The sequence below is a fragment of the Sinocyclocheilus rhinocerous genome, unplaced genomic scaffold (assembly GCF_001515625.1).
Source record: "Sinocyclocheilus rhinocerous isolate Xijiao unplaced genomic scaffold, SAMN03320098_v1.1 scaffold240, whole genome shotgun sequence".
Classification (NCBI taxonomy): Eukaryota; Metazoa; Chordata; class Actinopteri; order Cypriniformes; family Cyprinidae; genus Sinocyclocheilus; species Sinocyclocheilus rhinocerous.
The window spans coordinates 855,932-875,549 of record NW_015654534.1 but is presented as its reverse complement, the minus strand read 5'-3'; the positions used below and the strand labels follow the sequence as shown (position 1 = coordinate 875,549).

The 19,618-nt window shown below is 39.5% G+C and overlaps 1 protein-coding gene and 1 long non-coding RNA gene across 2 annotated transcripts in view; one reads left to right on the top strand and one right to left on the bottom strand.

Annotated features, from left to right (window-relative positions):
• Nucleotides 1–242: 242 nt before the first annotated feature.
• Nucleotides 243–1,474, bottom strand: LOC107717623 (uncharacterized). The gene is made up of 2 exons (XR_001637328.1): nucleotides 959–1,474; nucleotides 243–585 (listed from the first exon to the last, which is right to left on the bottom strand). It is a non-coding gene; the product is annotated as an uncharacterized LOC107717623 (long non-coding RNA).
• Nucleotides 1,475–2,678: 1,204 nt separating this feature from the next.
• LOC107717599 (segment polarity protein dishevelled homolog DVL-3-like) overlaps nucleotides 2,679–19,618 on the top strand; it is a 42,715-nt gene continuing 25,775 nt past the window's right edge. Inside the window, exons 1-2 of the mRNA XM_016524405.1 lie at nucleotides 2,679–3,165; nucleotides 18,042–18,111. Coding sequence (XP_016379891.1) covers nucleotides 3,005–3,165; nucleotides 18,042–18,111 — 231 coding nt within the window. The 5' untranslated portion in view covers nucleotides 2,679–3,004. The remainder of the gene's footprint in view (nucleotides 3,166–18,041; nucleotides 18,112–19,618) is intronic.

Here is a 19,618-nt window from a genome sequence, read left to right as displayed (position 1 = left end):
ACTCAACATTAAGTCTCAGGTATATCAAGACAGAAGACGTGGAGCCATGTTAGTGCCTTTCAAGCCTTTCAACACTGTGGGTGTTTTCAACACTGCTGTTCAAATGAACAGCCTGAATTTGTTATTTGAGCCATTCTAGGATGACATTGGTGACCATTGTCCTACTTACATTGTGTTAGAGGTTGCTTTCAGGAATTGAGATGCTGTGGTGATTTTTTTTTTAACCAATGCATTTCTTTCACTTATTTTATAATAGGCAAATTTCCCTTAAATTAGTACGTTTTGAAGAGAAAGGAACAGATTATGATTTGTGAGAATGCAGTGAGTGTGGTGGGTGTTCAGGGTGGGGTTATAGGTAGATGGGTCCAAGCTGATCATCAGTGGCCTTAACTACAAGCACAGTGGAAGACAGGTTCAGTTTTACAGGTAATGAAGACATCAGAGAGCACTTTGTGTGTCGTACCTGAGGATCCTACCTTGGATTTCACTTTCTTGCATTTGTGGTAGACACATTCTCAAATTCACTTTTGTTGACTGAAGGCTTAAACACTGCACATCCAACAATAAAAGGGGTTGTATACAACCCTCATCTATTGATGTCTACTTTAATGAGTAAATGTGTTACTGATCCTGTCTGTGTGTGCTCTGATTTTTGTTTTCAGCCATGTGACCCCTTCAGGTCATTGTTAGAAATTTATCATGGTTTTTCTATAGGTACAACTTAGCAACTATGGAATTGAGATTGAATTTTTGTAGATGCTAAATCTTTTGGGGAATGAACTTAATTTAATTACAACTACGACATTAGTAATTACTGTTACTTTACCATTACCTACACCATTGCTTTAGAAAACAGTAACATTGATATTAGCACGTTAATAATATGAGAAATAAATTATTTTCACATGACTACGGTTACTATGCAAAAAAAAAAATATATATATATATATAGGCGCACCTCATCTATTGATGTCTACTTTAATGAGTAAATGTGTTACTGATCCTGTCTGTGTGTGCTCTGATTTTTGTTTTCAGCCATGTGACCCCTTCAGGTCATTGTTAGAAATTTATCATGGTTTTTCTATAGGTACAACTTAGCAACTATGGAATTGAGATTGAATTTTTGTAGATGCTAAATCTTTTGGGGAATGAACTTAATTTAATTACAACTACGACATTAGTAATTACTGTTACTTTACCATTACCTACACCATTGCTTTAGAAAACAGTAACATTGATATTACCACGTTAATAATATGAGAAATAAATCATTGTTTCACATGACTACGGTTACTATGCAAAAAAAATATATATATATAGGCGCAGACTATAATATGAAAATGCAACTTTCACTTTGAGTATCAGGAAATATTTATACACGTTTCAGTTATGCAATAAAAACGATGCTTACCTTTTGTCAGTAAGACGGATGGGCCTGTATTTTTATTTTTTTTCATCTAAACTGGGAGTAAAGAAGCACCGTTTTAATGATAAATCTTTCTCATACTCTAGTCTTTGTCATTGTTTGCTCATGCTTCAATCTTTAAGTCACTCGATTGCAAACTTATGTACGCTAATGAGTTAACTAAGATCGTCGCGCCAATTATGAAAATGGGCGGAGCTATTCGGCGTCGGAAGCGAGAAAAGCACGGTTCTTGTAATGAGAGATTTTATGTTATAGATCTCATCTCACGGAAGCATTAAATGCTATTATAGGACCATTACACTTAACAGCGGAGGCTATAAATACGTTACAGTATTTTACAGGGGAGGGGCTTGTGAAAAAAAAAAAATCTAAATATTATAAAAGTAGACAAATGAATAAAATAAATAAGTACTAAATATTTTGATTCTTTGTGGTGAAATATGACCTGCTTTACATATTTCATGAGCATGAAACATATTTCAAGGCTAAAGAAAAACATTTTGATGAATGCTATCTTGTGCACCTCCAGAGTTGAACAGCTGTGCAGGAACCGTGTCATCCTCTAGAGGGCGCTACCGACAAACTAATCATTACTCAACAGTCTCTGAAAGTCCTCCGTCCTCAGGTAAGTTAACTTACAGCAATGAGGTGCAAATGTATTGGGTTACTACGTACCTCACATCCCAAAAACATTTAAGGACATTGAAAATAATTTAACAATCTATTCAGTTTGCACGCAGTCCAAAAGGTCGAGTTGTTCTATTGCGTGATTAATATGCAACAACACGAAATAACGCCTTGCGAAATTGAGATGCATCTTTCCCTTATCCTTAAATGAAACAAGCTCCAGAGTTGAACAGCTGTGCAGGAACCGTGTCATCCTCTAGAGGGCGCTACCGACAAACTAATCATTACTCAACAGTCTCTGAAAGTCCTCCGTCCTCAGGTAAGTTAACTTACAGCAATGAGGTGCAAATGTATTGGGTTACTACGTACCTCACATCCCAAAAACATTTAAGGACATTGAAAATAATTTAACAATCTATTCAGTTTGCACGCAGTCCAAAAGGTCGAGTTGTTCTATTGCGTGATTAATATAATAACACGAAATAACGCCTCCTTGCGAAATTGAGATGCATCTTTCCCTTATCCTTAAATGAAACAAGTAAATTTATAGGCTAGCAGCCAAGGACCAGTATAATATTAGTATAGCTCGTCCTGTAGAGGGAGCGCAGAGGTGAATCGATAGGAGGGGCTATCTCACATCAGCCGACAGTTGTTTCCAAAGGACGGAGCAGAGGAAAAAGCAACAGTATTCACAGGGAGCCCAGAGAAGACCGACCTGCACGATTCTTTCGCGTCGTTTTGGAAAGAGGACCATCTATTATACTCATGTATTCTACTATTAGATAGATCTGTATTACATACGACCGCAAGGATACTCTGTCCTTGGGTTTTATCGTCGCTGACTGAAGAGAGAGCGCAGCGGTTGCGGCTGGACAGAGGCGCGGTGGAAGCGGGAAGCGCGAGCCGCTGTGGGGCTGATGTGCGCGGCCTGTCCCTCAGCAGCGGCCCGCTATGGCGGAGACCAAGATCATCTATCACCTCGACGAGCAGGAGACTCCCTACCTCATCAAACTACCCATTCCCGCTGAAAACGTAACGCTCGCCGACTTCAAAAATGTCCTCAATAAACCCAACTACAAATTTTTCTTCAAATCCATGGACGATGATTTCGGGTAAGGCACACTATGCGTGTTAAATGACAACAAGACCCTTTGTATTTCTATCGTCCGCTGTTCCTGTCAGACTGACCACTTTTAGCGGCTTTATTTTGGTTGTCATTATTTTGTCTTTTCGCAAACCTCCCGTCGCTTTCTCTCGCACAACCTCAGAAATCTGAGCTTTACTGACTGTATTAGTACTGTTTCCAGGTCATTGTAAACGCTATATGTACAAACAGGTAACAAACAGCAGTTTCCAGTACATACGCGTCTATTGTATAAACGGTGGTCAGTGTGAATGGGAGGAGGCTTTATGTGATTTGAGGTTCAAAGTCTTGAGTTTTTTTGTATGAGTAAAAAGACCAGCTTTTATTCAGTGACAGATCAGGTGTGAAACCATAAATCAGATTAAGAGAATGCTTAACATTACAGTGTCCATTGTTTCATGTTAAAATAATGACGTTCAATAGCAATAACAAGATGTAATTATACAGTATACTTACTCATTACTTACTCATGTAATTGTACTGTGACATGAATATTGAAGATTGAAGAAGCATATGTCACTTTAGCCAGTGAATCAGGGCCACTTACATGGGAAATCTGGAAATATCATGTTGTTTTAACTTTGCTTTCCGTGGAAAATTCTGTTGTGAAGAAATTTTTTTATAGTTATGTTCAGCTCAAAAAAAAAAACAAACAAACAAAAAAAAAAGCTAAAGGTGTGCACTCTTTGGGGGTGCAACTTTTATTAAAAAAGGATTCAAAAAATTTAACACACACACACACACACACAAACAAACAAACAAAAAACTAGTTCTAATAAATTACTGGAGAAGACATCGGTCAGAAATCAGATCTTCACATTTTGAGAGAGATAGTAACTAGTAGATAGTAATTAATTAGTAACTTTGGCTCATATCATCTTCTGACACAGTTTCTGATTTGCACCTCTTTACACAATTTTAATCAGCTCTATTGCAAACAATTAACCCAATTCATTCATGTATATCTGATCTAACTCAAGACCTGTTACACGCTCAGGGTTTCCACAGTCATTGGAATCTTAGGACATTTTAAAATTGTGATTTCGAAGCCTGGAAAAGTCATGTAAATAAACAAAATTCTCAAAAAATTATGACATTTCTATAGTGATTATATGTAGCAAGTTATGTGCAGCTCAAAAATATTTCAAAATCGTGAATTTGCTGTTTGTGAGTGCAGCTTTTCTAAAAGGATTTAAACATTTTATTTACTAGAAATGAACAAAGTTAGTAAATCTGACTCTTTAAGGGCTGAACTTAAGTAGATAATATATAATCTTACGTTCAGATTCTCATCATATTCAACTACTGACACTTTCTGATTTGCACATGATTTACAAACTTTTAATCAGCTCTACTTTAAACAATAAAACCAATTCATTCCTGTATATCTGGCTCAAGACCCGTTACACATTCAGGGTTCCCACAGTCTTGGAAATATCAGGGGATTTTAAAACTGTGATTTCCAGGCCTGGAAAAGTCATCCCCCAAAGTTAGGGAAATGTCATGAACAATTATTTATCAAGACATTTACCAAGTAATGTGCAGCTCAAGAAAAAATATATATATTTCAGGAGCTACAAAATTGATCTTTGTGAGTTAAAACTCCTTAAAATGATTTTAAAAATCTTTATCATCTAATAACCGATGACTATAAAAGTAATGGAAATTCATTGGTCAAAAAGTGTGGGATCCTGCCCGTCATTATTTAGATGCTGTTGTTTCAGTGCTACTGTGTTTATAAAGCAGCAGGCTGCGTTTTTAGATGTAGGAGTTAAAAAATGACTTTGTTCTGTCACCACCCCCAGCAGTGCAGCAGTCATTCCAGTGTTTATGAGCGGTAAAGTGCACTTTAGTGCTGTTGACCACCTCCCAATGCATGCGGCTGAGGTCTGGAGTGCTGACTTGGAAACACCGGACCACTCGGCAGTCATGCTCACTGATCCTCTGAGCAGATTTCTACAGTCACTGTTAAGCCACAAAGAACAGTGTCATGTTGCGAAATTCAAGTCCATGCGATCTGCTTTTTGTTTGCTTTTCTTGGCATACCAGAAGGTTCTCCTTTAGACGCCAAGCTACACAAACCTCTTCGTGCACACACAGACCCGTCCACCACCTGCAAAACAGGACTCTCCTAACACACTTTTTCTGTCCACGGTGCTTGTTTGTATCAGTGTACTGTCCAAACCAGCTCATCAAGGTGAACAGCCAGCTATTGTTCCGTACCCTGTGGCATAATCACTTCCAGATTCTTCACTGCCATACCATGATGCAAAACAGGCCCGCTTGATCCATGCCCATTACGCTGCATGTGATTTCAAATCAAAACATTAGCTGAATTCATCTCCGTGACCTGGAACAACAGGCAAACTAAGTGAAAGATTAGTGAGAGTGACAGTAATAAGTTGTGGTTAGCGTTTGTACATTACAGCACGTTCAGTATCATTAGGTTTTTTCCTACTGATTGGCTGGTCGACTTGTTTTATTTTTGATTTTAAAAAGTCAGCTAATGAATCCCGCAGTTTGTTTCACCAGTTACATTCCCACATGTTTCCCATATGATTATAAAAAAGACCGTTTAAATCTCAGGGTTTGAGACATTATGATAATTCACATATTGTAGGCATCACGATCTGATGATCTAGTGTCTGTAAATACACTGAAAAAATGTTGGTGTAGAAACAGTTTTCATTCACAAATTGCTAGTAAATTTCACAAACAATTACAAAGAAAAAGCAAGTAACACATTGCATTAAACATGACATTTTGAAGTATAAAAACTGAAATAGTATTTTCTTGTAAAAAAAATACTCCAAAAATCTTTGCAACTTCTAAAGATCATTGCAGAAGTTGAAAAAAAAAAAAAAAATTATTTCTCACCAGCACTAAGGCATATACTTGCTTTTTTGCGAGAGGAAATGCTAATAAAAATCATGCAATACTAATATATTTTTGAATTTATTTTTATTGGAGCAAGTAACCTGAACAGTTAAAACTGTTAAGCCAGATCAATAATAAATATTATTTCGGTAACACTATTATAGGGACCAATTCTCATTATTAACTACTTGCTTTTTTGCTTGCATATTACTACCAAATTGGCTGTTTATTAGTACTTAGGGATTTCGCCTAGGGCGTCAAATTGGCTAGAAACGGCCCTGCTTGTAAAGCACACAGTAAAGGCCACAATATACTTCAAGCGAAATCGAAGAACGAACTGATGTGACGTAATTTCGAACAAAATCCGGCCAAAACTAAGTTAATTTTGTGTTCGTTTTGGGAGTTCGAAAAAGTTTCCGGAAAAGTTCATTCCGACTGCAAAACACCTTTGTACTACCATTGGTCCGTGACAATTACGTCATAGGAGGTGTGCGCTGAGGCTCCGTCTTCTTTCACGTAGAACTCTTCTCTGGGTTAATTTCGTCTGTCGAGTCCTTGGAGGTGAGATGTCCGCACAGTGGAGAGCTGCTTTATAGTAGCAAATTAAGTTGTTCTACTGATGAAATGAGACACTGACACTGTTTTAATAGGACCCGTTTAATACTGCTGCTTGCTTTTAAGCAATATATTGAATAAAGTACCATGTAAATACACGTGACGTGACTTCACGGGAGTGCAAATTTGTAGAGCTCGAGCAAGCATACCCATGTTGCTATGAACAGATGCTTTTTTTATTAAAAAATGCTTGCTGTTTTCTCCATTTTTGTTGTGTTTATTTTGTTACTGAGAGGAAAGCACGCAGCACATATTTACATATTCATATAAACGTCGCTTTCATCAGAGTGGGCTGCTGATCAGCTTTGTAGAAGGAGAGTGTAACAACGTTCGTAGGTCGGGAAGAAGGAGGCGGGAACCGGCGAACATTTAAATACTTTAATAATAAAACAAACACAAAATGAAAGTAAAGCGGCAGCCCCTCGCGGACGACTGCCGCACACAAAACACAAAATAAAGACCAGGCCTGGTCCTCTCTCGTCGTTCACTGTCGTCACTCCTCCTTTTATCCTTCCGGATCTCCTCCGTGGGACTCGAGACCGGTGAGTGGTGCAGGTGTCGCTCATTATCAATTACTCCACCGGCCTCTCTCCGCTCGCACGACTCTCGGCCCCACCCCCACTCGTCACAGAGAGGGTTTTAGAAATCTTTTGGAGTTTGTAGAACCTGAGTTTACTGTCCTATCTAGAAAAACGATCACTGCCAGACTGGAGAAATTTTTTAATGACAATTTAAGGGAGCTGTGCAGTCAGTTAGCGAGTGTTGAAAAAATGGTAAAGACCACAGATTTTTGGATAGCGCTTACAACCGAATCGTACATCACGGTCACCTGTCATTATATAGTTGATTGGGAAATTCACAGTGCTGTTCTGCTGACCAAAGCGGCATACTGCTGAAAATCTGGCAAATACGCTTTCCACTGCTTTGGACCACTGGGGACTAAGCGGAAAAATCACTGCATGCGTGCATGACAGTGTGATCAACATGGTGCTTGCCAACACTGAATGGTTAGTGGGACTCAGCCTTGTTTTGCACACACACTCCAACTCGCTACAAATGACGGTTTCAAGCTTCAACACATAAACCATGTCGTTGCATCTGCCAGTCGTCTTGTTTCTCATTTCCATCACAACACAACTGCAGAACTTGCCTGAGCGCAAATTAGTGCAGTACTGCCGACTAGGTGGAATTCTATTCATGACATGTCCGAGCGCGTACTAGAGCAAAGATGGGCAATATCTGCTGTCTTATCAGACAGAGCTTTCACTAAACTGTCAGATGCACAAACCCTCGGACTGACTGATGATAGCTGGGGAGTTATGGAGGAACTCTTACCAGTGCTTCATTCACTTAAATGTGCCACGACTGCCTTGTGTGGAGAATCCGGAGTATCCGTCTCCATGGTTTACCCAGCAACTCTTTTGTCAAAACACCTCAAAGAAATCCCAAGAGAGTCTCCCAAAGTCTCTCAGTTCAAGCAAACAGTGTCTACTTAACGGGAGCGGCGACTTGCACCTGCAGATGTCAGCAGCGCTTGCAAGGTTGCATACATCGCATCCTTCCTGGATCCTACACACAAACACCTGAGGTTCGCAACTGAGGAAGTTAAACGTGCCGTGCAGGCCAAGGTGTGTGATCTCATCTCGAACAGCTCAGAGAGCGAGGAAGAGAAAGGCCTAACAGTACAGTAGATTCAGATGAACACAACTGTTGGCCAAAAAGTCACAAAGTGATTCGCTGTCTGCATCTGCAATCACAGTCTTGTTTGGTAAGGACTATTACCTAGAAATCTTAGACACAAGGATATAGGACATGTGCCCACTCATCCGCATCCCCATGAACTGCTGGAAAACCAACAACCACAAATTCCCCCGACTGGCAAAATTATCAAAGGCTTACTTGTGTGTGCCCGCAACGTCTTTGCCATCAGAGAGGGTGTTCTCTGCGGCCGGACTAATTGTGAACAGATTGCGCTCCTGTCTTTGTCCAGAACATGTGGACTTACTCATTTTTTAAATAAAAATATGAGATAGGTTATTGTTATGAAGACAGACGTTAAAATTAATGTTCACTTAAGTGCCATCATTCAGGCTGTTCGCAATATGTTTTAACACATTTAGGCCTAGCCTAACATCAGTATGGCTTGAGGTGATATTGATGATATTTAATCAATCAAACTGTTTTGATTTTTTTTATAGCCATGAATGTACATACTCATTTTTGAAATGGAAATGCCATAGCCTTACGAGCAGTTGATTTATGCTAATCAACGGACTGTTATTTTAATAAGTGCTGCGCGCTCCATTATGGATTAAAAGAGAGGAGTAAAACATAAGGTAAGATGGCAAATAAATAAATAAATGTAGAATTGCACTGTGTGTCTGCTCATGTGCATCAATCAGAGTGTAATCAGTGAAAGATGTGCAGGTGCAACGTTAAGCCACTTAGGTGCCGCGCGCTTCATTATGGATTAAAAGTGAGGAGTAAAACATAAGGTATGGTGGCAAATGGGTAAATAAGTGTAGATTACTGTTTGCTTGTGTGCATCAATTGGAGTGTAAACAGTCAGAAACCTTAAGGCAGGTGAAAAGTGTTTGGTTAATGGGGTATATTGAACTATTGTGTGTACCGTTTGGCTACCGCTGGTAGCAGGGGATAGTCGTTGCATTTGGGGTAAAAATGGGGTATGCCCGGGCGGGCATACAAACGTAACGCCAGGTTCACACACTGCATCTGTGGTGCGTATTTTGTCCACGGCCACTCGCGATAGGTTTTTTTTGTCCATATCGCACAGCCCTAGTTCACACGCATCTATCGGATTGGCAGCTGCCTCCGGGGGTGGCAGGTTTCGTGGCAACTCCCCCTGTCGTGCAAAGATTTCACTCCCTCTCCAAAGCAGTGCAGCATATGACTTTGAAATGTGCAGTGCTCATATTTATTAAATGAAATCATCGCCTTTTGAAGTTTAATCGTCACATTAAGCCATATCACAATTCTTGTCTTTCTGTCCCCAAATTTAAGACCTCTTGAAATCATAAGTAAGATTTTCTTATGCCATTTAACACTTTTTATGGCCTTAAATTTGAAACAACTTTTTAAGGGCTTGTCAACTTTCCTAATTTTTGAGAATGCTATTGTTCACTGAAAGTTTCTTCTGTCTGTGTTTCCGCTTTCTGCTCTCTTCACTGCACGCACGACTGCACGTCTGAACGTAGCAACAGTTAACTGTAGCAATCGGTGGCGCCGTAGGACCCAAATGCCTCTACTGAGCTTACCTTGATGTGCCTGATATAAATTCGATTTTATTAGAAAACTGTTTGGCATTTATTTATTTCATTATGACAAAAGGCTTTGCAGTCCGGAATTCAGACCGGAGTCCGCCTGTTGGCGACCCCTGCAGTATGTCTTAATCAATGAGTCTGATTTCATTTTTCATGGTGTCTGTCTTTGATAGACACTCTCAGCTTCCTGCTTCAGTGAGAGGTGTAATTTATGATCATTTGAAACCAGCTGCTTTTTTAACACTCATTATAAACACACATATATATTATTAACAACATTATACTGGATCTCTACACTCTGACTTCATCCAGTGGCAGGAATGTGGCGTTATGATGTAGCACGAGAGCATGATGAAGCTGAGCTCACTGCAGATGTGTCATCAGTTTCAGGGAAACAATCAGATGTACTTGTTCTAATATAACAGTATGAATTACTGCTCTTTAAGAAGGTGCTATTGGTGAGAAGAGAGATCTTGTCAGGTATACTTGATTAAATGGGGGTCACTAAGCTTTCGTTCAGATAGACCTTGTGTACATTTAGTGGTGGTAGTCTGAATGACTGTGTGTGTGTGTGTGTGTGTGTGTGTGTCAGCCTCTCTCTTGGGTCTCTCTCATAACAGCTGCAGGGCCAGTAAGGCCATTAGCATCATGATCATCATTATAATACAAACACACACACTGGTTTCACAGACAGATGGAGGATTCTGCTAGAGTAAAGCCTCACACTGGTGAAACAGTAATAAATGGAGATTCAGAGGATTTGAGGTATATTTTGTGGCATGCATGACAGAAGTATAGTCTGCCTGTAAGGACGGTCATTCACTATTTCATTCTTATTTGGAACAGTATATGAAATTATGGTTGCACGTTATATCAGTGACACAGTAGTATCACGGAGTCCAAGCCTTAAAATACTGGCTGTGTCACAGTATTTTCCATGATGCACGGTTGCAGTTCTTGAGTTCAACTCAGTCAGGGAAAAACATGTTTTTTGATTGTAATTATTATTTTGTTATTTATCCTAAGACTTATTATATTAATGCTTAAAAGAATTGTAGCAAGACAAAATTCATTTTCATTAAAAAGCGTAGAATATGACCAAATTCAACAGAATAACCCCAAGGTCTGTCACAATCATGAATTTTGTGCTGATGATTAATAGTCATGCAAATATTAATTAATTTATTATCAATTTAATTCTTTTAAACATGTATAATAAAATTATTTATTTCAATGTTTTGAAAAATAATAGTATAGTATAATATAATAATACAATGTAATTTTTTATTGATTGTGGCTTTGGTTTTAGTTTTAGCTGTAGTTAACTAATAACTGAGTATGACTCCCCTGCTCTCCCTAATATACCACGATGGAAAAAGAGACACTATATCACACAAGTGCTTAAATTTCAGTTATTTGAATGGCAAAATATGATTCAAATTTTGAACTACATAATAATTGCAATTGGATCAAATAACCGCACTCAGACAATTATTCAATAATCACGACAGGCGTAATATTCAGTGACATTTAGAAAACATTTTAAATGTGCAAGGACTCATTAGTCTTATTTGTCATCGTGGAAGTAAAGACTACAGTGTTTTTTTTGTGCACTGAGGGGGAAATGACCCATACATTGTAAAATTATGAAGTTGATTATTTTGTCACTGTTGGATTTCAATTACATAGATCATTTCTCCGGTCATATTGCAGTGCTCTGTTGATTCTTGTACAGCTGGTGCACTTACACACATACAGTCCACTCAGCATACTGCATCAGCTTTGTTAAGTGTTTGTTTTGGAAATCTGTGGTGGACAGACTATGTGTGTGCAGGATCAAGACCATAGTTTATAAGTTACACAGAGTATTTAACCTCCTTTGATACAGACGTTGAGACTTCCATTTTCTGTCTTGAATAAAATGTGTGTGAGTGGTCAGTCTGGCAAATGTAAGCAGCAGAGAGCCTTTCACTCCCAGGCCGACTTGTTCTTTCTGATGGAAGTGATGTTTCTTTAAAGGAGACTGACCTACTTTCCCTGCTTTATTTTCCTGTCTTGTCCTCTCCCTAGTGTGCGTGTGAGTACAGTTTTCCAAGTGAGTTGGACAACATTAGCATATTGTATGTGTGTGTGATTTCCAGGTTATTAGCATTGTGTGTATTTTGGGTCTCTGTGGATTTCATTGCATCACTAGCTCATTGTCTGGTGGTCTCAGGATTTGGACTGACTGCGTCTCTAAAGACAGGATAGAACGATTTGGGAGTGCTTACATCCTTTCTTTTTTATTCTCATCTATTGGCCTTTTCTCTTTTCTTCCCCCTCTCTCTCCTCCTCCACATCTTCTGCTGTGGGAGCCAAGGCTTGTTTTCTAGACTAAATCTAATCAACTTGGGCAATGAAGAAAGAAGGCCTCTTCATTAGAGATCAGCTCTGCTCACAAATCAATGGGCCTGTCTACACACATGAGCCATCTGCACACACTGCCCCAATTCCAATGGGCTAGTCTCATGAAGGGTCTGTGTGTGTGTGTGTGTGTGTGTGTGTGCGCGCAAGTATTGGAGTGCTTTTTTGTTTTATTGCTAAAGTAGACAGAAAAGAGATGAAGTTATACTGTTTGTTACAAATGAAGGAGATCTTTGGCTAAAACAGTTGGAAACCCCCACGATTTTCCTGTCAGTCGCACCAGACTCGGTCACAAGGGACAGCTTGGATGCACGTGTGGGGAAGGCAGGCAGAGAGCCTTGAATCTATCTGAAGATCCTTACAAAGGTGTGGAGGTCCAACTGTAATGCACCCAACATTTGATTAATTTAAAGGGTTGTTAGTTCATTAAAAAATGTGTTGTTCCAAACCCATATTACTTTTTTATCAACAAAAGAGATATTTTGAAGAATGTTCATGCTGCTTTTTTCCATAATATTTTAATTGTCTTCAACTACTATGTACTGATAATTAAATTAATAATTTCATACAATGCACTTATTATATACATGTTTTTACCCTGTACTTATATTCAAAAACATGATAACATTATTTTACGGTGTTACACTTTACATATACTATACACTCTAAAAAATGCTGGGTTGTTTCAACCCAACCTTGGGTCAAAAATGGACTAACCCAACTTTTGGGTTAAAAATTTAATTAAAAAATGTAACCCAACGGTTGGGTTAGTCCATATTTGACCCAAAGTTGGGTTGAAACAACCCAGCATTTTTTAGAGCATAGTAGTAACAATAAATTATGCATAATTACATGCAACTAACCTTAACAAACCCTCATCCTAACTCTAATCCATGTAGTTGATTCATATTACTCAGTACTTAAATGTATAATTACACTGTAACAAGGAGACTAAAATAAAATGTAACCAAAAACATACTTTTGTGTAATTGCATATGTAATTACAATGTTAACCATACCTCTACCCCTTAACCCACATGTAAACATACCCATACTACGAAACCTGTTTCTAATCTTAACCGGATCACATCTCAGTAGCAACAAAAGTGTTTTATAATACAACATGAACACAATAAGTATAATGTACCAAACATTTTTTGACACAAGTGCATAATAGGACACCTAATATGAAGTGGGATCTACTATAAATTGACCATGCTATAAAGCTTTAAAAAGGACAAAATCGTAACATAAAAATATCCACTCATCAGCCCACTGTGCAAGTTGTTCTCAAATAGGAGTCATTCAATCATATTATTGTCCCAAAAGTAAAAAAAATTAAATAATCAACTAAGGTGAAGCCTCATATTTTATTTATAAAGTATTTGAACAGAACATGGCTATGTAATATATATCATATATCATTGTTATGTAATATATTTATATCAGATGTACATCACAATCCTTAAGAAAAGATCTGTCGCTACTTCCATTTCATTGCGACTTTTTGTGTTCCACAAAAGAAAGTCATACAGGTCTGGAACAACATGAAGGTGACTAATTGATGACAGAATTTTTATCTCTGGCGGAACTGTTCATTCAAGTAAAAATACAACTCATATCTGAGCAGGACTTTTGCTGCTATCTAAACTGAGGATTTCAGATAAAACTGCTTTAGGAGAAATGGGACCTCATGCTGCCAAAGGAATGAGGAGAGCAGAGGAGAAGAACAGCATGAGAAAAGGAGAAGTAGAGCTGATCTCTGAGCCTCTTATGTCACAATCCCTGCTGAGTTTTTATTGCATAGCCCAAGCAGGATTAGAGTCTGCGCTGTGGAACGATCACCAAAAGCAACAAAGTGCTCAGATTGGAATTCACTGAGAGCTGTCAATCATCGTGCTCATGCCACAGTCTACATACTGTGGGATAAAATATGCACATACACACATGCAAATAAAGACCTCTCATATACTGCTTTTCAAAAGCTAGCATGCTGCCTATCTAGATGTCATTTTGGGCATCATCGATTTGGCACAGTAGAACATTTAGGGTGTGTTCACACTTGTAGTTCGGTTCGTTTGCTTCATTTGGTCCGGACCAAAAAGGAAAATGATACATTTGGTCCTGGTCCGCTTAGCGTTCACATTGGCATTTTTGACAGTGAACCTAAAGACACAGAACCTAAAGGCATAATTTAATTTAATTTTCACGACCTGCAAACTCACATGGAGCTCATAAAAGGCACTTTACCTAATCGTTGCTCCACGTTTGCCCTCTGCTCATTTTGTTTTGGTTACACCGTATCGTCAAATCATGTCGCATAGCGTCGCATCTTGTCATTACTTCCAATTTTTGGTTCATTTAGAAGTATTTGGTCCGTGTTGCGTTCATATATCATTCGAACCGCACCAGAGTTCGTTTGGAAGCGGACCGAGACCCATCTTTTCAGCAGTCTTGGTCTGCTTGTTTGGTGCGCACCAGGGTTCGGATGGCAGCGTTCACACTAGGCATGGGCCGATTACCGGTTTCAAGGTATACCGCGGTTTGAAAATTTCACGGTTTCAAAACCACTAATATTTTCCGTTGTACCGTTCCTGCGATGTGCGCTGTTTTTCATGTCTCCTCAAAGACTGAACGTGTAGGAATCCCTCAGGTTGAGTGCAGTGTAAAGAGTAACACAACCCTCCTCCTCCTGTTGGTGCGAGCGAGTGGTCAGTCACATGTGTGAAGGATGGCCGAACTTAAGGAGCTGCCCCTGGAACTTACGCGATTGGCAACCGGACGTTTTTTTCTCATTGCAACTCGTCTCTGTTCTGAACTTGCACAAACTGCGTTGCAATGCAATCATTTTCCAAAATGTCATTTATGTGAAGTCTGTAAACACCCGTTAACACAGGCCAGAGACGCTGAATACGGACACAAAGAGAAAAATACTGCAGCAGGCAGATCACTCACTGTTCATGATGCACGAACTATTGGAAGAAAATCCTCAATATTGATTTGAGGGTTTATATGAATGTGTTTCTGAGGGGAACTGACCGTCTTCAGAAAAGTTTACGTGGTATTTTACCGTGATATTTTTGCTTAAGGTTATCATACCGTCAAAATCTCATACCGGCCCATTCACACTTTACTCAAACAAACCGCACTAACAGAGCAATCGCACCAGGGTTCGTTTTAATCGAACCAAATATGCCAAGTGTGAATGCACCCTTTTGTTTGGGGTGTTCGGTGAGTTCCGTCACGATATATACGTCATTCAAGCCGACCAATCAGGTTGTGAACGTATCACTATGCCTTTAGGTTCACTGTCTTTAGGTTCACTGTCAAAAATGCCAATGTGAACGCTAAGCGGACCAGGACCAAATGTATCATTTTCCTTTTTGGTCTGGACCAAATGAACCAATCGAACCGAACTACAAGTGTGAACACACCCTTAGAATGCTTTGTAATAATACATACAGCATTCTGAGACATCCACCATTATGACTTCCAAAAATTCAACAGCATTGCCTTTCTGTATGCTGTAAATTGGGACAGAGAGTTGGAAAGAGATCTTGAGCCTAAGAGGCTCTGACTCATCACTTGAACAGATGTGAATTCAGCAGATGCAGGCACTGTTGAAGGGTTTCATTAGATCAGCTTCATCTGGCAGGAAGCGAGAGAGAAAGAGAGAGAGAGATGATGTATGACACAAATAAAGCCCTGAATGTGGATGTACATTGTAGATTTTTTTCATAATATCAGTTTGAATTCATTTTATATTAATTGACTTAGACTCTAGGGGAGGAAGCAGTAAAGCAAGCCAGTCAGATCAGATTGAAGCTTGTTGTTCTCAAACATTGCTATTTTTATGTACAATATGCATCAGATGGTCTGTTCAAAGTCCATGGAAATGCCATCTAAAGCTGAGAGTGGCTCGAATGAAAAAACACCACAAGAAAGCATTCACATATATTTTTGTCAGTATGGGAAACAATAAGAATGCTCTGTGTGCAATATTGCTGTTGTTCTATAGCATAGCCTTTGTTTCATCACCACTGCTTTGGTGTGTGATTAAAGATAGCTGTCTGGTATGTGTTTTATATTGCATGAATGCAATCATGATCACTCAATAGATTTTTATTATTAATAGATCACATGGTCTGTTTCTGCAAACCTCACATGCTTTTCCAGCCAGCTGTCTTTCACCCGCTTCCTCTTTGACAAAGGTTTCCATGGCGACAGGAGTCAGAGGGGTCAGCACCTTTTTAAGGAACAGCTAGGAAGGGGGAGGGACTCTGGGGTTACTTTATGGGGGACTAAATTAACCTGTGTGCATGTGAGGGGCCATTTATAAATGGAGCTGATCATTGTGGCTTTACTTATTTAGGGGTGTTTGCTAAGTCAAGCCTCATTATTATGACCACTTTTGACATGAGCTGGTAAACAACTATTTAGCAACCACTCAGAACACCCTAGCAACTGCTGAGCAATCACTTAGCAATGCCATAGAAATCCCCAGCCAGAACACAATAGCAAACGCTTACACTAACAACCACTCAGAACACCTTAGCAACCACCTAGCGATGTCATAGCAACCACCAGAACACAATAGCAAATGCTCTGGCAACCAGCCGGAACACAATTAGCAAAACTGCTTAGCAATCACCTAGCAATGCCATAGAAATCACCAGACAGAACACAATAGCAAATGCCTAGAAATGCTGTGGCTTCCAGCCTAAACACTATAGCAACCGCATGCGCTAACTATCGGTCAGAACACCTTAGTAACCGTAAAGCAACCACCTAGTGATGCCATAGCAACCACCAAAACAATATTGCAACCTCGTGCGCTAATCACTCAGAACACCTTAGCAACCACATAGCGAATAGCGATGCCTTAGAAACAACCAGAAAACAATAGCAAATGCTCTGGCAAGCAGCCAGAACACTATAGCAACCACTTGCACTAAAAACCACTTAGAACATCTTAGAAACCACCTAGGGATGTCATAGGAACCACAAAGACACAATAGCAAATCCCTAGCAACCACCCAGAACACCCTAGCAACTGCTTAGCAATTGCCTAGCAATGCCATAGAAATGGGAGAACACTATAGCAACTGCTTGCATTAACAACCAATAAGAACACCTTAGCAATTGTAAAGCAACCACTTAGCAATGCCATATAACCACCTGAAAACATTAGAAAATGCTATGGCAACCAGCCAAAACACTATAGCAACCATTTGCACTAACACCCCCTCAGAACATCTTAGCAACCAGAACGCAATAGCAAATCCATCGCAACCAGCTAGAACACTATAGCAACTCTTTGCGCTAACAACCACTCATAACACCTTAGCAACCACCTAGCGATGCCATAGCAGTCAACAGAACACAACAGCAACCTAGCAACCAGCTAAATCACTATAGCAACTGCATAGCAAAGGCAAAACTGACATTTTCTTCAGTCTAGTTTCTTTATGTATTCTTATTATAGTTGCTCTCGAACAAAACCATATTACTGGTTTAAACGATTAAGCAAAAATCAAATTAAAGAGGATTTTGTTATCCGTGACAACAGACCACAATGCTTTCTTTTATATTTCGAGTGAAACTCATGTTTATTTGTTATTCTGGTGAAACATTTTAATAGACCTGTTGTTTCTTTATGTCTCTGCAGGGTGGTGAAGGAGGAGATATCTGATGACAACGCCAAACTACCGTGTTTCAACGGACGTGTTGTGTCATGGGTGAGTTAGCGTTCTCACACACACACACACACACACACACACACATACAGATCTTCCCTCATCTCATTTCTCCTGCTTGTGTTTCATTAACTTCAGAATGTAACAGGGCCCTGCGTCTCGATGTTGCTGGTAAAGTTTTGATTAGAAGGCCCAGGTGTGAGGGAGTCTCTGAGCACAGGAGCTCAGAGATCAGTCAGTCAGTCAGGCGTGAGTGTGTGTTTGGATCCGTTAAATTGAGCGCAAGAGTTGAGCGCAAGGAGCAAAAACATCTGCTCCTCTGCTGTCTGTCTTAGAGACATGGGAGAGAATATACTTAAGTGTGAACTGAATGTAATTAAATAAAAATGTACTATAGTTTAAATTTATATTAAAGGCAATTAGTTGAACTTAAAGAGGAAGTGGAAGTGAAACAGTCAGTCAAGTTTACATTATTTAAAGGGGTCATATGATGCTATTTTAAAAATCATTATTTTGTGTATTTGGTGTAACAGAATATGTTGACATGCTTTAATGTTCAAAAAACACATTATTTTTCAAATACTGTACATTATTGTAGGTCCTCTATGCCCCGTTTTCAACAAAGCCCCCTCCTTTGACAAGCACAGTCTGCTCTGATTGGCCAGCTGAACCAGTGCATTGTGATTGGCCGAACACAACAAGCACGCGTCGGAAATGTAACGCCCCTTACCATAAACGCGAGCTTCATCTTTCAAAATAAATGTAAAGACAGAGCCCGAAAGGGGAACAGAGTCGCGTGACAGACACAGTGATGATGCAGTACACAAGCCGCGGTTAAGACAGCTGACGTGCTATGATTTCTGACAGGCAGTTCACTCTCCTGTGATGTGACCCTGTTCCCCACACACACACACACACACACACACGATGCGCAAAACTCCGCATTTGAACAGTCAATAGCAAATACTTAAACTAATAACAAAACAGTAGCTGATTCAGAAGCGCCAGATTGTCATAGCAAAGCTGGAACTGACCCTTTTTTTTTTTTTAGAAATAGCCTTTATGCACAGCCAGCCTTGTACTCTTCTAGGTTCAAAAAACTGTCGTCCATAAAATGCGTTGCACAAATTCGAACATCTGGGTTGTGCTGTTCTGTTGTAAATAAATCTTAACCAATGATTCCTAATTGCATCTACTTCCGGAAGGCCAAATAAAGTGCTTTTGCTTTCACACTGAAACACACAGCGTCTCCCTGACATGGCTGCATCAACACTACTGCTGTTCCTGAAACCACGCCGCCTTTCTTTGCATGCACATTTGGGCGGCATTATGCTAATATTTCCACATAGTGAGGTAGATATGTGGGGGGGTGTTAGAACAAGCCGTTTTAGGTAGGCGTGGCTGACTCTTAACTTTTATAAAGAATATCTCTTTGGATTTGAGACTTTAGTCTTTGCAACTTCAGGGATCTTATCTATGCACAATCAGCTTGTAACACTCCAAAGAGAAAGGAAAAATTGAAATCGCATCATATGACCCCTTTAAAACA